The sequence below is a fragment of the Curcuma longa genome, chromosome 4 (genome assembly GCF_044706935.1).
Source record: "Curcuma longa cultivar G26 ecotype Majalengka, Jawa Barat chromosome 4, ITB_CL_G26_1.1, whole genome shotgun sequence".
Lineage (NCBI taxonomy): Eukaryota > Viridiplantae > Streptophyta > Magnoliopsida > Zingiberales > Zingiberaceae > Curcuma > Curcuma longa.
This window is the reverse complement of record NC_133864.1, coordinates 7,803,479-7,830,372: the sequence shown is the minus strand read 5'-3', so window position 1 is coordinate 7,830,372 and position 26,894 is coordinate 7,803,479. Positions and strand designations below refer to the sequence as shown.

Below are 26,894 nucleotides of genomic sequence, written 5' to 3'. Positions count from 1 at the left end.
ATCAATTTCATCAAAGATGGCATCATGCCCAACTCAATAAGTTCCATACACCATACAACAATCCCCAGCAGTCCAACTATACCTCCTCCCACTCCCTCTTGGTCATCATCATCGTCATCATCTTCTCCAATGGAGCTCTTGCTGTTGATGCTCTTTTACTTGCCATAATGCTAAAGGATCCTCCATCAGAGAAGAAATTTCAATCAATTGTTGGCTGGGAGAGTATCAACCTCCAATGGCATGAAGCTTTTCCTCCTAGTTGTACAAGTGAGACCCCAATGTCTCTATCAAAGACCTATATACTCTTCTTCCTCAATATCAAGAGCAAGCTTCTCCCTCGTTCAGAGTATGTGCTCAACTGTTGGCCTAAACCTCAAAATGAATATCAAAGGTTCCTATCAAAAGAGTGGCAATAGTTCCTATAAAAAAGAGTGGCAATAGTACTGAAAAAAGGATGATAACAGTAGTGAAAAGAGCACATATTATTTAGGGTTAAATGACAATGTAAAAAAATCCAAGATGGATTAATATTATAAAACAAGAGTAAAAAGTTATTATTTTCCACCCCGTTTCATAAGGTGTGCTTGATACTGTCTAATCTGGTTCGTGTACTTGACACGAACAACCACCCCCACCACCAAAGAAAGTGCTCATCCACCCACCTTCTTGAACATCTTAACAAACAAATTGGACATTTGATTCCAACAGTTCCACATTTCAAAATAGCAGAGTTTCACAAAGAACCGTACAGTCGACAAACAAATTATTATCAGCATTAATCCAATTAAAATGTAAGAAGCACCAAAACACCAGAGCATGAAGGAACTTATTAGCTTGTTTAACAAAAAACAACAACATCAAAGGGATGGAATCATCACGCATAGTTCTGGCCGCATAGTTCTGGCCTAAAGTGCAGCAAAGAGATTGCTTCATGATTCAAATCTCTGAATAGGATTGGAATGAAAGAAAAGAAACTGATATTTAGAGAAAACCAAATAGTTGACAACTTGACATAGAAACTAAAGGCTAACAAAAACATAGCAATTCCAGAAAGTGTACCTTCATGCCACCTGGATCGAAATCTTTAGATGGAATTCTTAGCGTTCATCTTCTTGCTGACCAGAATGTGCATTGGAGCCATTGTTCCCATCATTTCCTCGACCATCAGCATTGCTACCTTCTGCTTGTGTCTCAAACATTCTAAAAGGCCACGGCAGTGAAATTCTAAACCTTCTCTCATTCATTCTAGGGCTAGCAGAATCTCCTTCAGTGAAAGCTCCAGCAGTTGTCTGCGCTGAAGGGGCCGCTAGTGCCCCCCTACGTTGCTCATAGTCTAGATCATCAGTCGGAAGCTCATAACGACAAACTGGGCAGGAATTGTGCAATTCCAGCCATGGCAAGATGCAGTGTTTGTGAAAGATATGCTTGCAAGGCATCTTCTTGGCCTCGTTTCCCATCTCAAAAGTGTCCATGCAGACAGAGCACTGCGCTTCATCAGAGGCAAGCAACTCTCTACTTATTTTGATGTCCGGAAGGTTTGCAACGGCAGTCTTGGCCGCAGGAGGGGTTCCATAACGACTGGGATCGTTCTCAGTAAGCTGCTGGATAAGCTGCTCAAGGCCAGAGCCGATAAAGTAATCCCCGACGTTCCCAATTCCACCGCCAGTTCCACCCCCAATCACGACTTGGATATTGGCACCTCCAGACACCAATTGCTGGAGGTAATCCTGCAGGAAGACCATCGGATTGAAGGGAACCGCGCCGGTAGCACTAGTGGGGGCACCGGGTCCAGAGCGGGAGACGAATAGTTCAGGGCCGAGGAAATCGGCAAGGCCACTGGGGTGCCTGAGGTCAAAGCTAGCGGGGGCGGGGGAAGAGGAGGAGAAGAAAAACGGGGAAGCAAAGGGTTGAAGGATAACAGGATTGCCAGAGGCAGAATTAGAGAAGGTATTAGGGCTAGGACTAGGGATAGGGGGCTCAACCTCTTCGAGGAAGTCATCGTAGCAGACGGGGCAGACGATCTCGAGGGCTTCGGCGGGTAGGGCGACAGTGCGCTGGCACCGGTGGCAGAAGTAGTTCTGGCACTCGGAGGCGGCGGCTCCACCTCCATGGCTACCGGCGGAAGACATCGGGGGCGGAGACGGAGGAGGCGAGGAATTGGGAATGGATGGATTTGGAGCAGAAAGGCGAGGCGAACGGGGGAAAGTTATTCGAGGAGTCCGCCGCCTTCACGAATCTTAAAGCAGGTTGGGCGTTCCAGAATCAACGATAAGTTTGCCGTACGGTTGGGGTTATTATCCTAACAATTAAATTAGTAAGAAATTTTCCATTAATAGTAAACTTTAGGTTAACATTTAAATCTAACAATTTTATACAACTTGCAAATCTAATTTTAAATTTTACACATAATTCAAAAAACATTATCAATCCCTCCTATTATATTCTTATCTCTATTTAAATATATTCTATTATTATTAATTAAATCAAAATTTTCTTTTTAAATTGTTCCTTGTCGATAACTCAGCTTTCTCGAGAGCAAAATTTTCCTTGTCAATCAATATATGCATGCATATTCTGCTTGAAAACAATAGAGAAGTTTATCTTGCTACCCAAATTCGATTGTTGTTGCTACAATTCATAGAATCTGACAACCAAGTGGCAACAATTTGTAAACTATGAAGTAGAAAAAATTGTTTCGAAACTTGGAATCGTGTTGATAACAGAAGAAATAGATATAATAAGGACAAAAGGTTGGAGCTAGGAACAATTCACCAGATCAAGAGAATTTGTTCCTCCAAACATTGGAGGATTATTATACTCGAAAAGAGTTTAGAATTTAGAGAGGAAAGAACAACGATAGCAAAACATGAAAGTTATAGAATGATTGGTTGCACGAGAACCAGAAAGGATTCATCGTCTTCCTGAGGCTACTGATTCTGCAGAGAAAAGATACCGCACACGAGAAAGAACAGAATCATGAGCAGGGTCGTATGGGTGATCTTTCGATGGAATCTCCAAAATGGCGGGCACGGGTTTGTTGTAGCTGTCGACTAGGAAGCGGATCATATTTGCAATCTGAAAGAGGGTAAAATTTGGATCAATCAAATCGACCTCGATAGAGACTTGAGAATTAAATGCTATCATATGCTTTAACAAATAACCTCGACAAGAGGAGAGATTGCACAAAGACAGAAAAAATTTAGTTCCTGATTTAGAAACATGAATGTTCCAACTTTTAAATAGAACAGAACAAGGATGAAATAGAAAGAAAAAAAACTGAAACAAACATAAAGAACGACAGTTACAGCATGCTAGTAGTTTCCTTTAAATGATTAATTTTCATTATTTGTTGAATAATGCTATGATTTTCATGGAATAAAAACATATAATATATTGGTCAATCAGGACAAGATAATACAATACGACATAATGCACTTGAGCATAGATGAACCAACAAACAACTTACATATTGGCTGATCAAAACAACAGCAACGTCCTCCCTCGAGGTGAATTCTTTAAATGCATCTTCTATAGCCTTGACAGTTGTTTCTGAATCAAATCAATCAAATGCAACATTATTATTTACAAAAGAGTAAAGAAATACACATGAAATTTGAATTTACTTAACTAGAGAAAAAGTGGGGAAAAGGAAGTTGACACGCATAGTTTGATTTATGTAGAAGGTAATTACTCACAATTGTGGCTTAACAATTACCAAAAATTGATTGTCATCTAAACCACAAATAAGCTGATAAAAGACTAAACCACAAATAAGCTGACAAAAGAGAAGTATTCCAAGAATTGACAAAGGAATAAATAACATCAAAAGTAAGAGTAATATCATTTAGCTATTCTGCAGATCAAAGAAAAGTACAGCACCGGAGAGGTTCAAGATTTTCTACAAGGATATAGTCACCATAATGAACAAAATTTTTCAAGTGTTTTTAGGTCTAACATTCTCAAACACTTGCCAGACGGAAGTCTGCAACTAAGGGATATTGCAGCTGTTCTACATTTGATAGGAGGCCCTTAACTCTTTTGTAAATGTTGAAGGAAACCTAAAAATGTTCAATCTCCTAGAAAGGAAGTCAAAACATCTATCACAAACCAGTTAAATATGATGACACTCTTTGATCGTCTAACTGTTACAACTTTCTACAGATCATGAGTTTCAGCAGAAGCGATTGGAATAGTTGAATGATTGGATAATCTAGTTCTCCAATTATTTTCCAGAGAGAGTAATGGTAAAACTAACTGAGATATCAATCATTCATAAATCACAGAATTTGAATCATTATAGATTTCATGTAAAGTTTATCAATTTATCATATTCATAGCATAGCAAGCTAAAGTAAAATTCCAGCATTTGAAGGGTTCTATTGCAACAACAGACAAAAATGGAAAAAAAGAATTTGAATCCACAAACATACTTGAGTCCACAATCAGGTAATTTGCCTTTCGCCGAATATCAACATTCCCAACACCAGCCAACAAAAAACCAGTGACAGTATCCTAACATCATAGCATCAAATAAGATCCATTTAGTTCTGAATTCGCAGAATGTGTAGAATGATATAATACCATGAACAATTAGCAAAATGATTACCAGTAGATTAGCAACATGTCAGACTGGATGGAAAGAAAAAAAACAAGAGATCGTAGTGTTTTTGCAGGCTTGCAACAAATGAAACTTTCTCAAATCTAAATTATTTGTGCATTTGATCAAAACATAAAAGCTTAGATTTTTTGAAGATTAACAGATGATATGCAGAAGTGCACATCAAATTACACAAAAATTTCATTAGTTGAACAAGGCTTTAATCTTATTGCGTGAGCATAGCACATGAGAAAACAAACTGTTATTTCAAGAGCTTTCCAGTTCAATCCCTTAACATTTACCAATTATGTTTCTAATCAAAACAAGCTATGATCACATGCAAGTAGAAGAATGTGATTGAATGGAACATTAACTGCCTTGATATGATGTAAATTCTTGTCTTATGTCATGGCATCTATACCTTAACAAAAAGAATAACTACAGCATATTTGTAGAAGTGAACCAATGTGCGAGATGCAAAGCAGTGGTAGAATATGTAACAAAATTTTATCCTTATATGAAAATCAGAATTAAACATTAAAGGTAGCTATAAAAACATGCTAAAAGTACCATCTCCACTATAAACTGAATGTGTTCAATGGTTTTATACATTCTAATAGGGTGAGCACAGAAGCTAACAACTGGACAATAAAAGCTACTGAAAAAGACCTAAAATAGCAAGAAAGATTTTCATTAGAATGTGAACAACACAAATAACTTGGAAATAGAATTTTAATGCTCAACAAGAGTAAAAAGGGTGAGATTGTATAATTTCATCTGTGTGACTCATCCTTAAGGAATTTTCCTATTTGTATTTTGTATATTGTTTTCAAATTTCAAATATACAAATCAAACATTATCAGAGGAGTGAAACCTTCCTAACACACATGTGCTAGTAGAATTTCTATAAAACCATTACATTGTGAAAAGATATCAACTCTGCCAACTTGGTAGTACAAGACAACCAGCAGAAGTAGAACAGATCGCTGGTGTTTGGACAGATAACTTCTCCACTAACTTTGTAGTTTGTAATATTACAAGCTAAAAGCGATCAAAATCAGAGAAATACACATCTAAACACCTTCTCAGGTACTAATAATGGCTTCCAATTCTTCGTATAACTCTCCATTTTGAAAGTTATGAGGTATATCACAATCACCTTCTCTTTCCTACTTGTTTTCAATATTTATCTAAAAGCATGAAGAGATTTGACAAATTGCACACAGCACATTGATCAAAATGTGTACCTCATCAGCTATCATAGCTATGAGGGCAGAATTATTTGTCCGGATCTGAGCTCTCCCAGCCATTATGAACAACCTTTAAAAGCACCTGTTAAGATAAAAACAGAGGAAATGACAAAAATACTTCTGGTCGACTATCAGGAAATGTTTGGAACTCTCTACTAGTACAAAAAACACAGAATAATCTTCAACATGAAATAAACTTATCGATGTAGCATGCAAAACAAATAAACAATCCCAACCCGAATGTTAAATGCTCATCATTAAACAAAAAGAACAGTGTTGAATTTCATGTCAAATTTCACGTTTCTATCTAGGGATCACCCAAATCGTCCATCGAACATCTTCCATAGATATCCAAGCAATTCCTACCAAAATACGATGTCGGAAAGACCCTATGCATCAGATGTCTGTATTATTTCTAAAACAGAAAAAACGAATCTCTCCAGAACCTAGTCTTCCAAATGGGCAATTATTTCCCAGGATTTGACAAATAAGCATATCTTGATCCAACTTGTACCCAGATCGAGAACACCGCGTTAAACCTAGTTTTGTCGAGAAGATTGCATATCGCCCAACTTTTCAGTGAGCTCGTCTCGAACCGACCGATCTATGAGAATTGAATACTTGGAGAAGGACGAAAAAGAGAAGAATAATCACCGTCGCCGCCGTAAGCTGACGCTCCTTGATCGCTGCCTCCACAGGAACGAGAGAGAGAGAGAGGGGAGAGAGAGGAAGGAAGGGGGACGAGATCTCGATCATTCACAGGATCCGTAACGGGTCGGATTTTGTAACCGGGCTCCCGCCCGATATATACCATTCCCAATTTGACCGCTAGAGTTTATTAAACTTTAATTTAAATTTATTTATTAGTGTTTGAAATTTTTATTTTTTTTAAAATTTATTTATTTAATTCATATTTATTATTTAAAGAGTTTTTAAATTTGATAAGAAATTTATTGAGAGACTTTTAAACTTTATTTGCGAATATTGTTTTATTTTAAAATTTGGCCCATGAATACGTCTGTGTCGTCAAGGCACGTCAGGTGGAAGCTTCGCTCCCATCCAAGTGGAAATAAATAAACAAACAAATCAAAATAGTAAACGCTCGCACGGATCTTAAAGCAAATAAGCGAAATTGCACACGCAACCTCCTCCAATTATATTATAATGAATTAAATAAATAAACATCACCCTGAATTATTATTATTATATGGAAATTATCAAAAAGCCTAGAAAAATTTCACAGCTTTTCGACGCGCCCCCTAATATTTTATTTAAAATCCCTTTGAATTAATAAAATCTAAAAATATCAAAAACGAATTCGATCCATCAATTTCTGAAAATATTGAATAAGAATTAGGAATTTTTGAATTCGAGTTGTGGATTTTTGGATTAGATTATATTCGAGTTGGATTCGGATTAATCTAGATTGATCCGGATTTAGAGTTTAGAAATTTTTTAATTAAATCAAAATTTATTTTAAAAATAATATTTTATGTACATCAATAACGAAATATTAATATGATAAAAATAAAATTTTAAAATGAAAATAAAAAATCAATAATGAAATATTAACACGATAATAATAACATATTAAAATAAAAGTGAAAAATTATCAAAAGAAATAGTAAAAAAAATTTAGTCAATCAAATTATTTGAGTTAGATTTGCATTCGAGTTCAAATTTAAAATTTTTAAATTGCATTCATTTGAATTAAATTTTTTTTATAATATTTTTATTTTGATCTGACCTCATTTTCGAATTGTCATCGCTAATATAATCGTAGTCATTTTAATTAAAAATCTGAGGCGGAATGTTGCAAAATCTGAGGCCGTCTGTTGCAAAATCTATTAAATCTTAGGGGCATTTAAAAATTGCCCCTCCCCTAATTATTTAAATCTCTCTCTGGATTCCATGCCGGCCGTCAACTGTTCGCCGGCACGGCGGCACGTAAGCATGTCGCTTATCTATGCACGCAACGCACATATATAAACTCTCTTCCGATGAAGGAGGAGGAGGAGGAGGAGGAGGAGGAATTAGTTAAATTAGTTGAAAATGAGGCAGGCGGGGAGGTACTCATCGATTCTGGTGGGTGGCATCTCGGGCCGGACGGGGCCACACGCGCTGCCTCTGGCACGGATCAAGCGGATCATGAAGCGGAACAGCTCGGCGTCAGGGGAGGTGGCGCCGCGGATGATCTCCGGCGAGGCGCCGGTGGTGTTCTCCAAGGCCTGCGAGATGCTGATCCAGGAGCTCGCCCGGCGCGGCTGGGAGGAGGCGCTCCGGGCCAAGCGCCGGACGCTGCTGAAGGAGGACGTCGCCTCCGCGGTCGCCCACACCGACGTGTTCGATTTCCTCCTCCCGGTGGTGGAGGCAGAAGACGGACCGCCGCCGCCGCCGCCTGCTGCAGCCCCATAAGAACAGCAAACGATACTAATTGAAATCGAAAATCTTCGAATCAAATAAGATTTAAAACGCTCGATTCTCGTGTAGAAGACAAAAATTACATCAAAGAGTGTTATTTCTCTGCAATAATTTATAGCATTAAAATCGCCAATTTTCAATATGAGTGAAAATCGTCGATGGTCGGAGAGGACGTTCTTGCTTCCGCCCTTTGCTCTCCTCCGTCCGAGAGTTGAGGAGCCAGGGCAGATCAACAAATACGAGACGATCGACGAGAATCCATTTTTGGAAAAATCTCCGATAGAACAGAGAGAAGAGGGCGGTCACCGAATCATCACCGATCGACGACATGAACGTAGAGCTGACGGCGAGAAATCGCGCGGGGTTCGACGAGGAGGCGGCGGCGCTGGCAAACGAGGAGGAGGAAGAGGAGAAGAAAGTCGCGCTGCAGGTGGAAGACTACCCTCCGGTGAAGAGCCCTCAGGATGCATGGGATCTGTTCGTGGCAGAATCCAAGAAGCTCTGGTCCGTCGGAGCTCCGATCACGTTCAACGTCATGTGCCTTTTCGGGTTCAACTCCTCCACGCAGATCTTCGTCGGGCACATAGGAAACCTCGAGCTCTCCGCCGTCGCCGTCGCCCTCAACGTCGTCTCCACCTTCTCCTTCGGCTTTCTCGTAAGCCGATAATTTCGCCATTGATCAATCGTTTTCCCAAGATCAAATCGATCATCACCGGAAAGTTGCCGATTCTCATAATATAGCTGGGCATGGGGAGCGCGCTGGAGACGCTCTGCGGGCAAGCCTTCGGGGCCGGGCAGGTGGAGCTGCTGGGCATCTACATGCAGCGGTCGTGGATCATCCTCGCCTCGTCTTCGGTCCTGATGTGCCCGCTCTACGTCTTCGCCGGCCCGATCCTGAAGCTCATCGGCCAGGAGGAGGAGATCGCAGAGCTCGCCGGGAAGTTCACCGTGAGCATCATCCCGCAGATGTTCGCGCTGGCCATCAACTTCCCGACGCAGAAGTTCCTGCAGGCGCAGAGCCGAGTGGCGGCGCTGGCCTGGATCAGCTTCCTGGCCCTCCTCCTCCACGTCGGCCTGCTGGCGCTGTTCGTGTTCGCGTTCGGGTGGGGCCTGGGCGGCGCAGCGGCCGCCTTCGACATCTCGGCGTGGGTGGTGTCGCTGTCGCAAGTGGCGTACGTCGTCGGCGGCGGCAACGCGGGCTGGACTGGATTGTCGGCGGCGGCGTTCAAGGAGATTTGGGCGTTCGTTCGGCTGTCGCTGGCCTCCGCCGTGATGCTTTGCCTCGAGGTCTGGTACATGATGATCCTCACCGTGCTCACCGGCCACCTGGACGACGCCGAGATCGCCGTTGGCTCTATCTCCATCTGGTAATATCTATATATATAAACTCCATGCTCAATTGTGTGTGATCGATCGATTGAAAACTCTTATCGATTTCTCTCAGCATGAACATCAATGGCTGGGAGGGCATGATCTTCATCGGATTGAATGCTGCAATCAGGTAATAAACAACTTCTTTAAACTCAAGGTCTCATACCAATATAGATATTTCCATCTGACATGAGTTCTTAGCGTTCGAGTCTCAAATGAACTCGGGTCGGGACGACCGCGAGCGACCAAGTACGCAGTGATGGTGGTGCTGGTTCAGTCGCTTGCCATCGGGTTGCTCAGCATGGTGCTGATCCTTGCCACTCGCAACCACTTCAGTGTGATCTTCACAAGTGACAAAGACATGCAGAGGGCAGTGGCCCAAATAGCTTATCTACTAGGAATCACCATGGTTCTTAACAGCATCCAGCCAGTCATTTCAGGTGAAGTTTTTATTTATTTATTTATTTTGTTTGTGGAATTTGAGTAGAATTTGTGAATTTTGTGTTGCTTGATACAATGTAGGTGTGGCTGTTGGAGGTGGTTGGCAAGCTCTTGTGGCATACATCAACTTGGCTTGCTACTACATTTTCGGGCTCCCGCTCGGGTTCCTCATGGGTTATGTTTTCCGCTGGGGAGTTCAGGTACTAGTGATGCCAATGTCCACTTTTCATTTTGTGTTCCACTCGACTCCGCAAACTTCTCCGACTCACCCGAATTAACCGATCGACATAGCTCATCTTAAGTAACACACTGTACTAAAGTTGGACTTGTGTTCTCAGGGAATTTGGTTCGGTATGCTTTGTGGGACTTTTATCCAAACACTAGTTCTGCTGTTCATAATCTGGAAAACAGATTGGAAGGCTGAGGTGAAATCGAAAATAATTGTTCCATTTATAGATTTGATACAAACTGAATTGAGCTCTTAGACCTCATGAATGGTGGATTTGCTTTGCAGGCAGCCCAAGCCGCCGAACGGGTGCGGTTGTGGGGCGGACAAGAACATGGAACAGAACAGAAATGATTTCGGTTCCGATCGACATAACATTTTTCTAGGGAAGATTGGGTTTCCTTTAGTACCTGTGCATGTGTATGTACAAAATGATAAATCCTAATTAGTCTCATTGATTATTTCTGGGTGATCGGTCCGGTTCCACAGAAGTTTCCATCGACTATCAAAATAAATCAGGAAGTGCACATAACGACCAACCCAGACGTTCATATCCTTTGATGTGTATGTACAAAAGTTTATATTGCATAGGTTGTAGAACCCTACAATAGTACTTGATCAAAGAATATTTTTAAAATAAAATTAGTAAAGAGGTGTCCATTTAACTTTAATTGAAAATGAAATATCCATCTAACAATTTGACGATGAATGTCCATTTAATTTTTTGATCCATAAATAAATAAATATTTTAAGTATTAAATTATAAATGAAATGTTATTTCGATAGATTTTAAAAGAGCCGTACGCGACTTTTTTATATGGATAAAAAAATAACGCTTTCATAGTTTTTTCAATATTTTTTTATTATTTCAGAAATATTTTGAAAAAGAAAATTAGAAAAATACGCACGAAAATTAATTTTATGTGACGGAGAACAAATGTGGAATTCGATCTTATCGTGGCCGTGGCCACGGCCACGTAGCACCAATCACAGCGATAGCCGATAGCGAAGACCCTCTCGTCCCGCTCTGGAGAAGAAAAAAAAAATCTCCCTTTCGCAGTCTCCTTTCCTTCTACTTAAATCCCACTCGGGGGATTTGATTCCTCGCCAAGCGGAGCTCCAAGATTTACCTTCTCGGCGCATCGAATTCGGTAAGATCTTTATTTCTTTTATGTCCTTTCCTCCCCAAAAATGCGTTTTTTAGGGTGGGGTAGATGTATCGCTGATGATGAATGGATTGTGCTGTTGATTTTTTTTTTCTTCTCCTTTCTCACAAGGAGTCAGTGCGGGTGGACGATAAGCCTTATGTTTGTAGGTGTATAGGAGGTTCAAGTTTGGATCTTTCCTCTTGTTCAATTAACTGTTGTTCGTTGTGGAATGAATCGGATAAATCATCTGCATTCGAGGGCAGATTTTTATGACGTGGTAGTTAGGTTTTGAAAATCTATACCAGGTTGGTTTTTTATGCCTACCGAAGTAAAAGACTGGAACTCAGTTTGGTTTCTGGACCTTATGAAATATGCTCGCGGTGTGTTCTTCTGCTTGATAGTTAGGAATGGAAGGGGAAATAGATTTCATAAATATAGGCTTAAATGTACAGAGATTTGATGCTTCACTGAAAAAATAAGAAAATTCCTTGCAAAGTTGTATCTTGCCCTTCACCCCCATTTCTTAGGATAATAAGTTCACAATTTGGTAGAATTATGTTCTCCGTTGGGTGTTTTAGTAAGCTTGTATCTTTTTAACTATTGTTATCAGTGTATAACATTTATTATTAGTATGGTGCTTCAGATTTGTTTGAGGCCAGACTGGATTAGTCTGATGAAGTTGTTTTGTATACTCTGATATTACAGTCCTTATTAGCAAAACCATAGCCTTAATTGGTCAAAAACAGAATTGAAAGATCAGTATCTTTGATATTCTTCAAAATATATTCTTTTGAGAAATAATAACTTTTATGATGTGATGTTGTTACCATGAATGTGTATTGGTTGGACTAGTAAGACCTGACGAGTTGAGAAATTCTTTGGTGAATAAGGTTTAGAGTCTGACACATCTTAGAGCATTGATATATGTATCCTTCTGCCGATCATATTGGATGGAACTTGGTGTGAACCTGGCTGTATTTCAAACAGTAAGATAGCTTTGATTGATCAATTCTCCAATGTGTATAGACCATATTTTGAGGATCTTATATGTATATATGCATATATTTTGACTGTAATATTCATATATATTGATGTTTAGCTGAGTTGAAATCTTGACACAACAAAGTAGTTGTATATCAGATTTGTAGTAAGTTTAGAGCTTAAGTGAGAACATATTTTTTCTTTCCTATAGATTCCTTATGAGTAATGACAATGTTCCCATTCTCACCAGCATATGTTTCTGCTTTCTTAAACTTGATAGAGTTTTTTAATGTTGCTTCAAATTATCATCATTTTCACTTTATCCCTATTTCTGGACATTCAGGGTACTTAATGGCAACTTCATCTGCATGCCTTACTTCAAGACCAAGATTGACTAAAGAGATTTTTGGAAGCCGTCTAACATATTCAGCAAGTCTTCCTTCCCTCGCCTTTGTGTCTCGTCCTGTCTCAGTTTCTGCCTCTTTGGACCGAAAGCAGCATGAACAGAGAAGAGGGGTCCTTAAGTTACTTCTTGGAAGTGTTGGTTTAGGCGTTCCTGCTATAGCTGGTACAAGGAAAGCTAATGCTGATGAGCAAGGTGTTTCTTCTTCAAGAATGTCATATTCGAGGTTCTTAGAGTATCTAGACAAGGATAGGGTGACAAAAGTAGATTTGTTCGAGAATGGAACAATCGCCATTGTGGAGGCTATTTCTCCTGAGCTAGGTAACAGGGTCCAGAGAGTCCGTGTACAACTTCCAGGGCTCAGTCAGGAGCTTCTCCAGAAGTTGAGAGAAAAGAATATTGATTTTGCTGCACATAATGCCCAGGAAGATTCTGGATCTCTTTTGTTCAACTTGATTGGAAACTTAGCTTTCCCACTTATCCTTATAGGAGGTTTGTTTCTTCTGTCAAGACGGTCATCTGGTGGGCTTGGGGGCCCTGGGGGGCCTGGCTTTCCCCTTGGCATTGGTCAATCGAGGGCTAAGTTCCAGATGGAACCCAATACAGGGGTCACTTTTGATGATGTTGCTGGAGTTGATGAAGCAAAGCAGGACTTTATGGAAGTAGTTGAGTTCTTGAAAAAGCCTGAAAGGTTTACTGCAGTTGGTGCTCGCATTCCTAAAGGTGTTCTTCTTGTCGGTCCCCCTGGGACTGGAAAGACTTTACTCGCAAAGGCAATTGCTGGTGAAGCAGGTGTCCCATTTTTTTCAATTTCAGGTTCTGAATTTGTTGAGATGTTTGTTGGTGTTGGTGCTTCCCGAGTACGTGATCTTTTCAAGAAGGCAAAAGAGAATGCTCCTTGCATTGTGTTTGTGGATGAGATTGATGCTGTTGGAAGACAAAGAGGAACAGGAATTGGAGGAGGAAATGATGAAAGAGAACAAACTCTCAATCAACTTTTGACAGAGATGGATGGTTTTGAAGGTAATACTGGTATAATTGTAATCGCAGCAACCAACCGTGCCGACATTCTAGATTCCGCTTTGCTTCGGCCTGGGAGATTTGACAGACAGGTGTGCAGCTTGTCTTAATCCTGATAATACATCTCAAAAATCAAGAAGTTAAGAAATCACTGGCTACCGTTAGATAATGATTTGACATTTCAAAAATATCTGTTGACTTTCAGTTTACTCTAATGACTGCAAAATTGAAACTATGATTCTCAGGTGACAGTAGATGTTCCAGATGTTCGGGGACGAACAGAAATACTGAAGGTGCATGGAAGCAACAAAAAATTCGAGAGTGATGTTTCACTTGATGTTATAGCAATGAGAACTCCTGGTTTCAGTGGAGCAGACCTTGCGAATCTTTTGAATGAAGCAGCTATTCTTGCTGGGCGCCGAGGTAAGACAGCAATATCTTCAAAAGAGATAGATGATTCAATTGATAGGATTGTAGCTGGAATGGAAGGAACAGTAATGACAGATGGTAAAAGCAAGAGCCTGGTTGCATATCATGAAGTTGGCCATGCAATATGCGGGTGAGAATATCCTCTCATGTTCCTTTTTTCTTCTTTTTCATTGTTTAAATTCTGTCAGTGCAATTCAATACTTTCGTTTTACCATAATTGTCAATCCTAATCCTTTATTAATTTATCATCAAAAAAGCCTAGTTGAAGTAAATTTGTAGCCCACTTATATGCAAGTAGTATGTTCCTTTTCTTTCCTATTTGCATGTGGCATCCTAAATCTAGTTAATGAAGCTTCTCCATAGGGATAGTAATGATCCAAATGTTCTCAAAAAGTACTTTAAGAAAATCAGATTCTCGAACTTGATTTACGAGTACCTCAAGAGAGAAATATCAGCAAAGTTCTTTGTATTATTACATAACCATTTTCTTTCGTCTTGTCAACATAGTTGAAATTGAATTATGTGCTTGGTAAGAAAAACGAAGCTTAACATTAGGCCACAAGGTTTTTTCCACAAGGGATATCACAAGGTTAGAATTACATACTACGAAAAGGTAGATATTCTCGATCTCTGTGTGGATGCTTCCTTTTTTGTGTGATTTTCTTTCCAACATGACTACCTAATATTAGCTTCTAAACCTAATCAGTATCTGAGATTGTTAAGGTACACACTTTTGATGTTGAGCCGTGAGCTCCCTTAATGAAACTTCTATGAACAGTCAATTGAATGGAGTGACATATGTTTGATTAGCACCCAATTCTCTTCTTCGACACTAACATAGTTTGATTGACATTTTCAAAATTTCAGAACTCTTACTCCGGGACATGATCCAGTCCAAAAGGTCACTCTAATTCCACGGGGTCAAGCCCGGGGATTGACATGGTTCATCCCTATGGATGATCCTACTTTAATATCAAAACAACAACTTTTTGCAAGAATCGTCGGTGGTCTTGGAGGTAGAGCTGCCGAGGAGGTGATCTTTGGGGATACTGAGGTGACCACAGGCGCAGCTGGTGACCTGCAGCAGATTACTGGCTTAGCCAAACAGGTTAGTAACACAGCATCGCATAAAATTCTTGGCCAAAAGAAAACCAAGAACTAAACACCCAAGTTGTTTGGTGTGTAAAGATATGAGTTCTCCTCATCCATGTCTAAACTTTCACGGTCCATAATTAACATTCTTATCTCCTCAATCATAGATGGTGGTAACATTTGGAATGTCTGAAATTGGTCCATGGTCACTGATGGATGCATCGCAAAGTGGTGACGTTATCATGAGAATGATGGCTAGAAACTCCATGTCTGAGAAACTTGCTGAAGACATAGATGCCGCGGTGAAGAGGATTTCAGACAGTGCTTATGAGATTGCTCTTGGTCATATAAGAAACAACCGTGAAGCAATGGACAAGATAGTTGATGTTCTACTGGAGAAGGAAACAATGAGTGGTGATGAATTCAGAGCAATTCTTTCAGAGTTTGTGGAGATTCCGACCGAAAACAGGGTTCCTCCGGCACCAGTAGCAGTAGCGGCTTAATTCACTTGGTTTCCACATTTTTTTCACTGAAACCTCATCAGTATTTGTGTGGAATAGTTGATTCACCATCTCCATTACTCCATAACTTCATCTTATATAGTCATTGTTACTGTAATTGAATGTTAGATAGTTTCTGATGAAATAGTTTGTATGTTAACCTCATAAAAACTATGATAAAAAACAAAATTTTATTTTTATTTTTCATTTGCAGATTGATCTATGTCGATGCATGCACTGAAATGTTTTTCGATTTGTGGTGCAATTTAATATATTGTTGGTTGCAAGTTAAATTGTTTAATTTGATGGAGTCTACAATCAACATGAAATAATTTATGGGAAATTGCTCTCTTTGTATTTTATTTGAAAAATTACGAACTGAAAACATGAACAAGATGAGTAACGAGGACGGCTGAAATATATGGGAAACAAACATTAAGAGAAAAAAATGAAATATCAAGAACATGAAATATAATTAGGATATGATGAGAAGAAATTTTTATATTTATAAACCACAGGTTGATTTAAATTTCTATTTATTTTTTGTTCAAATTTATACTAATAACTCTTTTGAGATTTTTATCAGACTTTATAATTTAACTGTAAGAAATATTTAGCAATTATTTTTTTAAAAAAAATTAACAGGGAGTAGAAATCCAAAAAATATATATTATAAATTAGTATTTTAAAGAATGATTGTAGTATTTTGCGAATAATTTTATATCTTGATTCTTAAAATTAATTTTATATTATTCTAATTTATTAAGATAATTCAATTAAGAAAACAACTTTCAAGTTATATAATTTAAATTATTACAATAAATTACTTTTAAATTATTACTAATTTGTATATTCAATAATTTAAATCTTTTAAATTGTCTATCTAATCTTTTACCTTATATAGTTCTTTTTTATTAATATATAACTATTTTATATTAAACCCAATGACACATGAGGCAATTAGTATGAGGAGACACTAAAAAAACATATATTTTACAAACTAGAAGATACAAATTACATGCCATTGAAGGCTAAAACATGATTTAGCCAACAAAAATAAAAGAAAAAGAAAGATGAAAAAAAAGCTAGCAAGCAAACCTCATATATCACTACAAAACAGAGAAAACATCATAGAGGCTATTAAATGGCTACTCAACAGTGGAGTTCATTAACCTATAAATCTGCAAAACAAGTAGCAAGGCAACCACTGAGAATTAAATGGCTACTCAACAGTGGAGTTCATTAACCTATAAATCTGCAAAACAAGTAGCAAGGCCACCACTGAGAGAACCAGAGAGATCGCATAAGCAACGGCTGAAAGATTTGTCGATCGCATTGAACTGGAAGGCTGCTTAACTGACTTGCCAACTTCATTTGGTGATTTTTTCCTAAACCTCAGCATAGATTCAGGTTGTTGGCAGGTACTTGAAGAACTAGCTGTTTCATCTGCATCTACAAGTAAAAAATCAGGCAGTCAGTGGAGCCTACGCCCTACTGATTAAGCAAACCTAACAGAAAGAACGACAACTCTTTACCATGAATAGAAAGCTCCTGGAGAAAAGTAGGCAAAGTATTCTCCTTGGCTTCAGAAATTTTGTCAACCAAATGCTCTCCAGTATGTTGCTGCAAAAAGATTTTTTTTTTAAAAAAAACATCATTCAATGTGTGTGTGTATTTTGCAAAGGATAAGCTCAGCATAATGTAACAATAAATGAATAAAAATTTCTCACCTCTATATTTTCCACTGCGTCTTTATTTTTATCACTATGTGATTCACTATCAGAAGCTGATTGCAGCTCAATCTTGCATCTAGAAACCTTATCCTGTGGGGGAAATGGGTTTGGAGAATGGTCGACTTCTTGAACTGTTAAAAAGAATACAGTCTCCAAACTCTCATCAAATTTATCTGCTATACTCTTATCAGAAGAAGATTCTTCAATGCTGCCACACAAAGTTTGTGTTGCTTTTGGAGTTGAATCCTTATCTTCGTCATCAATTCTAACTTTACTTTCAGCATCAACACCAGTAGGTTGTACATTCCTGATGGAAGCTTGCAGACAGATCCTTCTTCCTGCTATGCCCTGCTTCAAGAATGAATTGCTCGAGTTTGGTTCAGGATGAGGTGGCAGACGACTCCTGATCTTGATTCCAGGCATCTCAACATCTTCCATAGTACCAGATAATTTACTCAGGTTATTGGAGTCCTCAATGCCATTGAATAGATCTTCCAAGGATTCTGCACTGGTGTCAACTGAATACACATCTGGTCCAGTAATGTCATAAGGAAGCAGACTAGCATTTTCATAAAGGGTGCTTAATGGAGTTGTCGACTCAGGATATACAGAAGAACCATCCATCGGCAACAAGTCATTTGGCCCAAGAGATGACCCATGAAACCACTGAGAAGTGGCACCCTAAATTATAGGGGGAAAAACAAATGAGAAAGCTCACACACAATTTGTTCTTAGTAATTGATTGAACTATAATGAATGCTACCTGAGTTAAACATGGTTCAATCTCTATTTCACTGTTTGATCCACTATCCTTGCAAGATGCTGAATCTTTCGCTAAACTGTCATTGTGTGAGTCTTCGAGAAACATACATGCCCAAGAAGAACGATCATCTGACTCGAGTACCGAGTTCAAGAATGCATCCAGGTCGTCATCGTTATCAAATGGATTGGATCCTATATGAAATTCCTGGTTCATGTCACTGATGGAAGGATTTTCTGAGAATTGCAGCATTGGAGAACTGAAATCGGAAAAACCAAGGCCTATTTGTTCATCCACTCCATCACAAAGTTGGGATAAAACATTTTGGAGAGAATCAGCCTGCAATTTTGTGTTCACATCAAAACAAAGAAGGGAAAATAAGGAAAGAGAAAATCTTGTATAGGCAATTCATCCTCACCTTTCCTCCCAATTTAGTCTCTTCATCAGGCAAAATCATATTACAATGATCTGTCACTGGTTTAACAGGGGCCCTAGTAGAACAGTCACCTTTGTCAGACAACCACATCTCAATGCCTGCAAGCTGCTTTTGAACTGAACCAGGATTTGGTATTGGCTCTTCTTGCAAGTCAGAAGATGGAGATTCATGGTTTGAGTGAATTTCAATTTCCTCTACAGCATCTTTACCGTTCTGCCTTCCATCAGGAGAAAAACCATGGATCTCCATGTCTTCAGTGTTGGAGCTGGGATTTTTGTCTTCAGGCTTTTTGTTAAATAAGCGATAAAGAACATAACTACCCTGTCAAAAAGAACATTATACACTTAGCATATGAGGGAGGAAAACAATGTTAGCAAAATAAAAATCTGAAGGAATTCAAAATAAATATTAAGCCCAACTGTCATAGAACAGATATTCATGGTGACAATGGAGACAATACTTTCTTTAACAACTTGCAAGTTGCAACAAGTCTACCTCCACTTCATAGCTAATATCAGAACAGGAACTACTACAGATACTTTGCTGCAATTTAAATAGGAACGGAGGAAACAAGGACGAGAATGAAAATGGCAGAGCACCAGCAAACCTTATCACCAGACTCAAATTCCGGCTCAGTGGTGCGGTACTCATGCATAATCCAGTAAGTCCGGACGCCCTTGGGAGCTCGTCCTTCGTGGAAAACCAGAGTCTTTTTCATGCCGATGACCGAACCCTTCCCCCCAGAAGACCGTATCACTCGGTCTCTCCCAGTGGCCTTCCAGTATCCGTGTTTGGTCGCGCGGTTGGACCTGTGACCAGTCGGATACTTCCGATCCTTCGGCGCAAAGAAGAACCATTCAGGATCCTCCGATTTGATCAAGGATTTTTCTACGCCACCCACAAATCAACCAAAAACACACACATAAAATCGCATTTTTGTTTATCAAATAAATGCATTCCCAGACACGAATAAAACAAAATTTGAGTACCAGGAAGTTCCCACGGCTCGCACTTGCAGACATCAATCTCTGGGATGACCTCCACCTCGGACTTGACCCGGCCTGTCATCTTGTTCTTGAGGTAGTGGTTCACGAGCTCCTCGTCCTTGGGGTGGAACCGAAACCCCAGGGGCAAAGACTTCAGCGCAATCGCCGTCATCGCTCGATCTGCTTTTTCTTTTCTGCTATCAGCTAAAGAGTACCAATCTTCCAAACAAAATTAAGAGCTTTTACTCGTGAAATCTATCGGACATGAAGAGGAAACCAAGGGATCGCAAGAACTACAGAAAATCCTCGTCCTTGACCTATGTAATAGCTCTAGGGTTTTGGCTTCGGGAGCAAGCACCAAGGAAGCTTTTTTTTTCGGGGAATGGGACGCGAACGAGGTGGAACCTCACCTTTATGACCGCGTCACAAAGAAGCTGATCGGATATACCTATCGAACAACGCCCCTCATATTTGGCAGAAATTACGAGATCTGCCATCATTTGTGACCCCGGATTTCACGAACGTTTCGTGGTATTTCAGTAATTTCAAATCGTACGGTAGATGCTCAGACGCTCTGTCAGAGATTCATCCACTGGCATTGAGACACGCGGCAGTAGATCCATTGCAAGCGTGATCGCATGAGGACGGTTCGATCGTTAATCTACGTCAGAAACCACACCGCTTGCTATTTCGTAACAGCCAGGTGGGTCCCTTTGCGATGTACGACGGAAACTTAAAAAACGAAGCACTGCTTTTAAGAATGATCACGACGAGCTATGGCATATTCCACAAGCTAATTTTTGAAATACCTTTAATTTTCTAAAATATTTATAAAATATTTAATAATAATAATAATAATAAAACATCGTTCTAAATTATCAGTAAACTTTTGTTTTCTCTGTAAGTATGCCATAACTTAAAAGATGGAAGAAATAAACACTGAAAGCCATGGATATATATATTCAATTTTGTTTATTAAACATGAATAAAAAACTTGATGATTCTTTAATTTAAAACAAATTTCTTTCTTGAACAAAAAAAATCAACGGAGAACATTTGGGTTCTCTCGATTGTTGCCTCAATTATGCTCACTTCTTACAATTAGGCAGGTCTGTTTTCCACGTTCAAAACAAATTGCAATGCAAGCAAACATCAAAAGTAAAGCCCTGGCTGAAACGCAATATGCAATTCGTAAATTCGAAACCAAATTGCCATGAGAAACAGAATGGCTTTTTGATACTACATCTTTCGGTCGATAGGACTTTGCGTAGGAATAAGCAAGCTTACACTGAAGCTTCAAACTCAGAATCGGCTTCGGCCGGTTCGGTCACCGCCACCTTCCCCCCACCTCTTAACCGGGACGCAACGTTGTCGATGGCATTGTTCAGCTGCTTTATCTTGGCGTTCAGTGTTTGCCGAGTTTCCTGGTATTGCATTGGACGCTTTATGTTACTTCTACGTATCAATGAAAAGGCAATACAAGATAGTCAGAGTTGGTCGTCACCTCTAAGCCTAAACCTTCTTCGTAATAAATCGGCCGCCTGGCCTTCCGAAATCCATGCTCATCTTCGTTGAGAAGTGATCTCCTTATCTGGAAAGTCAAAACAGGCACAATTCAGAGTGAACTGAATGAATTGAGAATTTAGGAAGACCAATCATGAAACAAATAAACATCGGCGATTTGCAGAAGCATTTTGCTCAGTTAAGTGAAATATGTACAAGAAATTCCAGCTAGAAAAGTCGATGCAGAACACTGCAGAACTCTAGTTAGCTTTCACAGATCTAATAGGCAACTTTCGTTCGATAAAACCACAAACAGGTTATCACCTGCGGAGCAAATACATAAGCCAGAGTTCCGAAGATTGCTCCTCCCAAAAGAAACCCAGCAATAAAGTCACCGCCTCCACTTCCAGAATCATCGCTGAATAGAAAGGAAATAAGATGCCATTGACGTAAAAGAGAAAATTAACAAAATATGTATCTTTGGGGAGCAGAGCAGAAGCGAAAAACATTCATTTTGTAAACCAAGTTAGATCACGCATCTAGTCTATTTGGTAGTCAAATAAGGTTGATGAGAAAGGAGAATGCAAGAAGAGGGTAAGCTATTGATAATTGGAAAAGCAAAGAAATACCTAGACTTTCTTTAGCAACCAAGAAAACCATGCCTAGTGGTGCTACCAAGATCTATGATAAAATATATCATTAACAATGAATATGATTTACCTGTACTTAGCACATATGGGCAAACTACGGCGGGATTTTAACACCTTTGACTTCTGTGGAAGAGCCAACTGTGTTTGATGAGCAGTTAAAGATTTGACCTTCTTATTCTGTAAACCACCTAAAGAAGAACAATAAAAAAGCGTGATTTTTAGTAGGCCAAACCTCCCAGATTAGTCGTCAAACCCAAATGGAGGCACATACCAAATCAATTAACAGCTAACCAAAACAAAACCTGATATAGAATCTCACATGTCTATATCATAGATGAAACTTAGCTAATATAATTGTAATATCAATGTGTTTTCAGTCTCTACTGCCTTACAGATTATCTGAACAAAATTATGCAAATTTTAATAAACAAACGTTACAAGTTACAATGAGTGAATTTTGACATCAAAATGGATAGTGAAAAAGTAATTTATACAAGGAATTAGCCATAAGTAAAATGCTCAGTAAAGCTATAGATGTTTACTGGAAACAAATCCTCTTCTAGGTAAGGTTCTTAGAATATACACAAAGCTCAACTACCCTATACTTCTAATCATAGTTGTAAAAACCACAGTGGAAATCCTACCTGAAAATCTCCAGTCAATTGGTCAAATTGCATATCAAACCAAGAACTCACTCAAACAAGCTAACTAGTCACATCAGCCCTAATTTACCGAATATATCTAATTTACTAGAACCTACAAAATAAGTATTGATAAAAAGGCATCTCTAGCTATCTAATATTATAGATACTATAGTAGTCAAGTGAATAGCTAGGGGTTTTGGATTTTTTATATTATTGATTATTGTCATGTCAAAATATAGAAAGGCATCTTTGCTTATCTAATATTAGAGTAGCTACATGGGGGTATTTTGAGAATTGTTGGAAGAATAACAAAATTGGTCAAATTTCTACAAAAATGACCAGTTTTCTTGATTTGACAAAAACTATTGGTTCAACCAATTTTTGGATGGTTGGTTGCACATACGATCCATTTGGAGAACCAAACAAGGGTTAGAACCCAGGTCCTTTTTTTGTCAAGTCGATCGATCCAATCCAGATTTCACAACTATGATTTTAACTGGTCATGGTTGTCTCTTACAGCGAGGCCTATTATAAGGTACCTGAGTGCAAATTGGCATAGGAAGCAAAAGCAGACTATATCTCATTTATAGAATAATGGAGCTCACGAATAAGGAACTCGAAGAAATGAGAAACATATAGCAGTAAGCACCAATGCTAGCAATGAATGCACTTAATCAAATAGTTAAGAGGAACCACACTTTTGGAAGCAATTGGATGAAAAAAAACATTAGTAAAAAATGAGAAATTGAAGATCAGTGTGGGAAAGTGGAACAGACCTTGATGTATGGACTACGGAAGCACTAACAAGATCATAAGTTAATTTAGTTAATGAATTTAATTAATAATAAGAACAAAGAGCATATAGTATAAAGAGAATAGTGGATAAATCTAAGTAACAATAAATAAATGCCAATCAAATAGTGGATAAATGGAACAATAAATAAATGGCAGTCAAAATGGAAAAAAAAATCATAAGGATCATTAAAATGATTGATGTCAGAGTAGTATTAAGTTGGATAGAATCCAAAACTTGCCTTAGAGAGTTGTAAGGAGCTCAATAGTTTGTCTTGGCTATCAAATACTATTGAGTTAAGAGGACAAATAGAAGGTGACGAAAAAAACACAGAGTAAAAGACAAGTTGGAGGCTAAAAAAATGAAGAACTAATAAGTCTGTGTTTGGTTGGTTCAGAATGGTTCATGAGCAATCACCAACCAAACTCAATACTGACAGCTGCCAAACAAAGCAAGCTAATTGCTATAAAAACTAATATGTCAAGCCAATAATAGTACATAATTATTTTTTGGTTTTGCTTCTAGGAAGCAAGGTTTGAATACCAGTCAGTGCCCTGTAACAGTCAGCAGTCAAACTAGTATTGTACCGGTACTAACCAACATATTATTGTTTGACATTGACGAAAAGGAAAAAGAGTAGCTTGCTCTATGCCTTCATTTACCCCAACCTTCAGTGAATGCATCCATCGACGTTACCTCCGTGAGAAAATAGGGCAAGAAGAAGAGCAAAGACAAAAGAGAGGTGTGGAATGGAGAGAAGAATATGAGAAGACATAGTAAAATGTCATTGTCACCCCATTAACTATTTAGTGAAAATATCAAATTCTTTCCCTCAATAAGTATCCCTCCCTTATCCACTAGACAGCTTAGCAAAAGCTAACAGATGCAAGTAGCATATACCCTCACCTATTCATCAACCTATTCATCCACACAATCATCCTCTCTTTCACTAAGGAATTGGTTACTTGGATAGAAGATATGAGGGAGAGGATAGAAAGTGACAAAAGATGCACATAAACGATAGAGTTCCATATGGAATTGTGAACCTTCCCCTCTTTTCCCTATATCTTTCATCTGAGTAAACTGACCTTTAGAGACATGGATGGACACAAATTAGGGAAAAGGGATGAGTTTATAACACCCACTTTGCAATAGTATATGAGAAAGAAATGAGAAGACTAATAAAAATTGGAGTATTATCAAACAGATCAAATGTTGGTTCATGTTTTCACAACATGTCAGATTGGTACATGCCACTACTATCAACTGTACTTTAAATCATTGGTAGAAAATCTCATAAATTCCCGATTGAGTTACTGCACACAACTGATAGGCATTAAACGTGCAAGTCAGGATGCACTTATGACAAACTTGTAGAATATCCAACATTCTTACCAACTCTTAGATAATTCTTGGGTATTTGTGTGATTTACTTTGAGCTCAATATAAGCTAAAGGACTTAAATTATGTTTGGAGGACCTGATTGTGAAGTCCAGAGGAGTATTTGTGAAATCACCACACCAAAAACTTTGATTTAATAGAGTCAGGGGTGGATTGAGGGTATTTAGTTGAGTCGATGGGTTTTATGCTTTCAAGCATTCTCATGAGATGACCCCATTCAGAGTTGTGGAGTTTCTTTTGTGTGTATGAGATGATCCCATTCAGAATTGTGGAGTTTCTTTTGTGTGTACTGTAGATGTAACCAAGTCATGTGCATCAAAGAGCTTACCCTCTATGAGATAGCAATTTAGCATGAGATGACAAGTGAGACTGTGAGAAAAGCAAAAAATGATTTGGAAGAGGAAATTTGTTCACGTTGCTAGAGTTCAGGAAGAACAAAAAAAATGTTATGATGCAAAAATAAAAAACTTCTGTTACAATTCAATCATAAGGGTTGTTTTGAACTTAAGAAGACGATTTGTAAATTTAGTGATATATTATTTATTCAAAGAAAATTTATGAAATTTTACTTAATTCCAAAAGGTCAAACCAAGAAAAAAAACATGTATCATGCTGATTTTTTTGGTGTAGCCTGATAAAAATAAACAATCCATCCACCTCAAATATTTGGGAAAAAACAACTTTCAACATGCTAAACTTGTAAATGATGGCTGCCTTCATCCATTTACACATTGGTAGATGTATGTTTTAAAGCCTGTTGGATGATATTGCTCATAAGGATTCTTATTATTAGAACAGTCGCACCATCACTAAAATCAAACAAACAAGCAGGTTGGATTTTAACATCAATTAAACTTCTTGTGAAATAAAGATTCATGAATCATGATTCACGCTTTCTAGATAGTCCGATTACAAGTTTTCTGGATTGTTTATACTTGTTCACTAAGCCTTGTAGCATCATTATCATCAGCTAAATATTTGCTTTTGAGGATGAAAGGTATACCTTAGTCTAGACCTTAAAGTTTAAATACAAAGTGTCCAAGTTAATGTGATTTTTAAGCATACGATACAGGCAGAGAAAATTAACCAAAAACTGTGCCTAAAATAGGTTCTACGATTAAACTCTGTTCTTCCCTATTCAAACGCTTTGCAAAAGTCAATCTCGGAATCAATGGTAGACCAAAAATTTCCATCAATTAGTAACTATAAAACATACCGAATTTCTTAATACCCCCACTTGCTAAATTGACCTAAGATATCAACTCGAATCCATAAGCCCCCCTTAAAATCCTTCAACAAAGTTGAAACCCGTGGATATGATAATCGTAATTCAAAATCACGGCGTATACAAAAATCGAAGTAGCTCCAAAGGAAACCCCTTCTCGATCTCGCACTATCGCTATCGACAAACAGATAAATTCTACGGATTATTAAGCGAAATCACGGATATTGGCAGGTCAGGACCGATAGATCCTAAATGGACTAAGAAGAGATCAAGTATCTACAGCAAGCAGTTCGATTCACGCGAGAAAAGGAAACGGAACTCACCGGTGACGAACGGAGTCGCAAAGGAAGTCGCCGTCGCCATGAGCAAGTTTAATGACAGCGCTCCCTTCCCTTGCGCAACCTCGACCTTATTTTACCGAGTTAATGGATGGGTAAATTACTCATATACCCATCGAGCGGATAAAGAACAAAGATACAACATTATGCTTGTTAACAGTATTGGTGTGGACGTCATTACACTATATGTTAGGGGTGAATTGGGAAGTGCGAAAGTTTTGATCGCAAATTATTCAATTAGTCTCGATGATAACAATGCGCGGTTAGAAAGTTGGACTTACGAGAAACCTGCAAGGTACCCGCTTTTTATCACCCATTTGCCTGCACTGATAGGCTGAGGAGGTCTGCCGAATGGCCAGGTGTCGGCAGAGAAAACAGGGTAAAATGGGTGAGTTTGTGAGTAGAAAAAGTTGTTTGCTTTGGTTGATCCGCATGCATGTTATCGTGCAGCGCCTGCGTGGGATCTGATCATCTGGACATTTCGTGGCTTACGTGGCTTCAACGTATGGGAAATCACTCGATCCTTTTTTAATTATAAAAATTATT

At 38.7% G+C, this 26,894-nt stretch overlaps 7 protein-coding genes across 11 annotated transcripts; 3 read left to right on the top strand and 4 right to left on the bottom strand.

The window, feature by feature from the left end:
- Positions 1-707: 707 nt before the first annotated feature.
- LOC141827697 (E3 ubiquitin-protein ligase RING1-like) lies at positions 708-2,182 on the bottom strand. Its single transcript, XM_074715012.1, has 2 exons — positions 1,060-2,182; positions 708-944 (listed from the first exon to the last, which is right to left on the bottom strand). Exon 1 carries the CDS (start codon positions 2,127-2,129, stop codon positions 1,098-1,100), a length of 1,032 nt encoding a protein of 343 aa, XP_074571113.1. The 5' UTR covers positions 2,130-2,182; the 3' UTR covers positions 708-944; positions 1,060-1,097.
- A 531-nt stretch (positions 2,183-2,713) lies between these two features.
- LOC141828394 (V-type proton ATPase subunit F) lies at positions 2,714-6,574 on the bottom strand. Its single transcript, XM_074715821.1, has 5 exons — positions 6,502-6,574; positions 5,845-5,929; positions 4,431-4,512; positions 3,467-3,549; positions 2,714-3,075 (listed from the first exon to the last, which is right to left on the bottom strand). Exons 2-5 carry the CDS (start codon positions 5,905-5,907, stop codon positions 2,911-2,913), a joined length of 393 nt encoding a protein of 130 aa, XP_074571922.1. The 5' UTR covers positions 5,908-5,929; positions 6,502-6,574; the 3' UTR covers positions 2,714-2,910.
- A 1,205-nt stretch (positions 6,575-7,779) lies between these two features.
- Positions 7,780-8,393, top strand: LOC141828395 (nuclear transcription factor Y subunit C-3-like). The gene has a single exon (XM_074715822.1). It carries the CDS (start codon positions 7,900-7,902, stop codon positions 8,260-8,262), a length of 363 nt encoding a protein of 120 aa, XP_074571923.1. The 5' UTR covers positions 7,780-7,899; the 3' UTR covers positions 8,263-8,393.
- Positions 8,394-8,596: 203 nt separating this feature from the next.
- LOC141827020 (protein DETOXIFICATION 35-like) lies at positions 8,597-10,660 on the top strand. Its single transcript, XM_074714307.1, has 7 exons — positions 8,597-8,923; positions 9,010-9,635; positions 9,713-9,769; positions 9,841-10,079; positions 10,162-10,280; positions 10,419-10,505; positions 10,595-10,660. The coding sequence occupies exons 1-7, from the start codon at positions 8,597-8,599 to the stop codon at positions 10,658-10,660; spliced, it is 1,521 nt and encodes a 506-aa protein (XP_074570408.1).
- Positions 10,661-11,322: 662 nt separating this feature from the next.
- Positions 11,323-16,079, top strand: LOC141828393 (ATP-dependent zinc metalloprotease FTSH 2, chloroplastic). The gene is made up of 5 exons (XM_074715820.1): positions 11,323-11,457; positions 12,779-13,950; positions 14,104-14,417; positions 15,155-15,395; positions 15,547-16,079. Exons 2-5 carry the CDS (start codon positions 12,787-12,789, stop codon positions 15,880-15,882), a joined length of 2,055 nt encoding a protein of 684 aa, XP_074571921.1. The 5' UTR covers positions 11,323-11,457; positions 12,779-12,786; the 3' UTR covers positions 15,883-16,079.
- Positions 16,080-16,851: 772 nt separating this feature from the next.
- On the bottom strand, positions 16,852-20,168 carry LOC141828039 (uncharacterized). Of its 5 annotated transcripts, none has more exons than XM_074715390.1 (8): positions 20,112-20,168; positions 19,798-19,974; positions 19,416-19,696; positions 18,791-19,129; positions 18,376-18,711; positions 17,610-18,293; positions 17,415-17,502; positions 16,852-17,331 (listed from the first exon to the last, which is right to left on the bottom strand). In XM_074715390.1, exons 2-8 carry the CDS (start codon positions 19,964-19,966, stop codon positions 17,102-17,104), a joined length of 2,127 nt encoding a protein of 708 aa, XP_074571491.1. In that variant the 5' UTR covers positions 19,967-19,974; positions 20,112-20,168; the 3' UTR covers positions 16,852-17,101. The 5 variants fall into 5 exon arrangements, with proteins under 5 accessions (XP_074571491.1, XP_074571489.1, XP_074571490.1 ...); XM_074715388.1 differs by having other exon boundaries at positions 19,798-19,977; positions 20,059-20,162; XM_074715389.1 differs by having other exon boundaries at positions 20,059-20,162.
- A 766-nt stretch (positions 20,169-20,934) lies between these two features.
- LOC141827961 (uncharacterized) lies at positions 20,935-26,411 on the bottom strand. The gene is made up of 5 exons (XM_074715311.1): positions 26,334-26,411; positions 22,018-22,135; positions 21,622-21,715; positions 21,299-21,385; positions 20,935-21,218 (listed from the first exon to the last, which is right to left on the bottom strand). The coding sequence occupies exons 1-5, from the start codon at positions 26,371-26,373 to the stop codon at positions 21,078-21,080; spliced, it is 480 nt and encodes a 159-aa protein (XP_074571412.1). The 5' UTR covers positions 26,374-26,411; the 3' UTR covers positions 20,935-21,077.
- Between the last annotated feature and the right edge of the window lie 483 nt (positions 26,412-26,894).

Coding starts and splice junctions, on each gene's coding strand:
- LOC141827961 (XM_074715311.1), bottom strand. CDS start 26,373: ATGGCGACGGCGACTTCCTTTGCGACTCCGTTCGTCACCG. Junction 22,136..26,333: donor TGCGACTCCGTTCGTCACCG/GTGAGTTCCGTT, acceptor GTTCTTCTTTAG/GTGGTTTACAGAATAAGAAG. Junction 21,716..22,017: donor CCCATATGTGCTAAGTACAG/GTAAATCATATT, acceptor CTTTCTATTCAG/CGATGATTCTGGAAGTGGAG.
- LOC141828393 (XM_074715820.1), top strand. CDS start 12,787: ATGGCAACTTCATCTGCATGCCTTACTTCAAGACCAAGATTGACTAAA. Junction 13,951..14,103: donor CTGGGAGATTTGACAGACAG/GTGTGCAGCTTG, acceptor TATGATTCTCAG/GTGACAGTAGATGTTCCAGA. Junction 14,418..15,154: donor GTTGGCCATGCAATATGCGG/GTGAGAATATCC, acceptor TCAAAATTTCAG/AACTCTTACTCCGGGACATG.
- LOC141828039 (XM_074715390.1), bottom strand. CDS start 19,966: ATGACGGCGATTGCGCTGAAGTCTTTGCCCCTGGGGTTTCGGTTCCAC. Junction 18,712..18,790: donor AGACTAAATTGGGAGGAAAG/GTGAGGATGAAT, acceptor ACAAAATTGCAG/GCTGATTCTCTCCAAAATGT. Junction 17,332..17,414: donor CCAGGAGCTTTCTATTCATG/GTAAAGAGTTGT, acceptor TTTTACTTGTAG/ATGCAGATGAAACAGCTAGT.
- LOC141827020 (XM_074714307.1), top strand. CDS start 8,597: ATGAACGTAGAGCTGACGGCGAGAAATCGCGCGGGGTTCGACGAGGAG. Junction 8,924..9,009: donor CCTTCTCCTTCGGCTTTCTC/GTAAGCCGATAA, acceptor CTCATAATATAG/CTGGGCATGGGGAGCGCGCT. Junction 9,770..9,840: donor GGATTGAATGCTGCAATCAG/GTAATAAACAAC, acceptor ATGAGTTCTTAG/CGTTCGAGTCTCAAATGAAC.
- LOC141827697 (XM_074715012.1), bottom strand. CDS start 2,129: ATGTCTTCCGCCGGTAGCCATGGAGGTGGAGCCGCCGCCTCCGAGTGC.
- LOC141828394 (XM_074715821.1), bottom strand. CDS start 5,907: ATGGCTGGGAGAGCTCAGATCCGGACAAATAATTCTGCCCTCATAGCT. Junction 4,513..5,844: donor TAGCTATGATAGCTGATGAG/GTACACATTTTG, acceptor CTATGATGTTAG/GATACTGTCACTGGTTTTTT. Junction 3,550..4,430: donor TTACCTGATTGTGGACTCAA/GTATGTTTGTGG, acceptor GATTTGATTCAG/AAACAACTGTCAAGGCTATA.
- LOC141828395 (XM_074715822.1), top strand. CDS start 7,900: ATGAGGCAGGCGGGGAGGTACTCATCGATTCTGGTGGGTGGCATCTCG.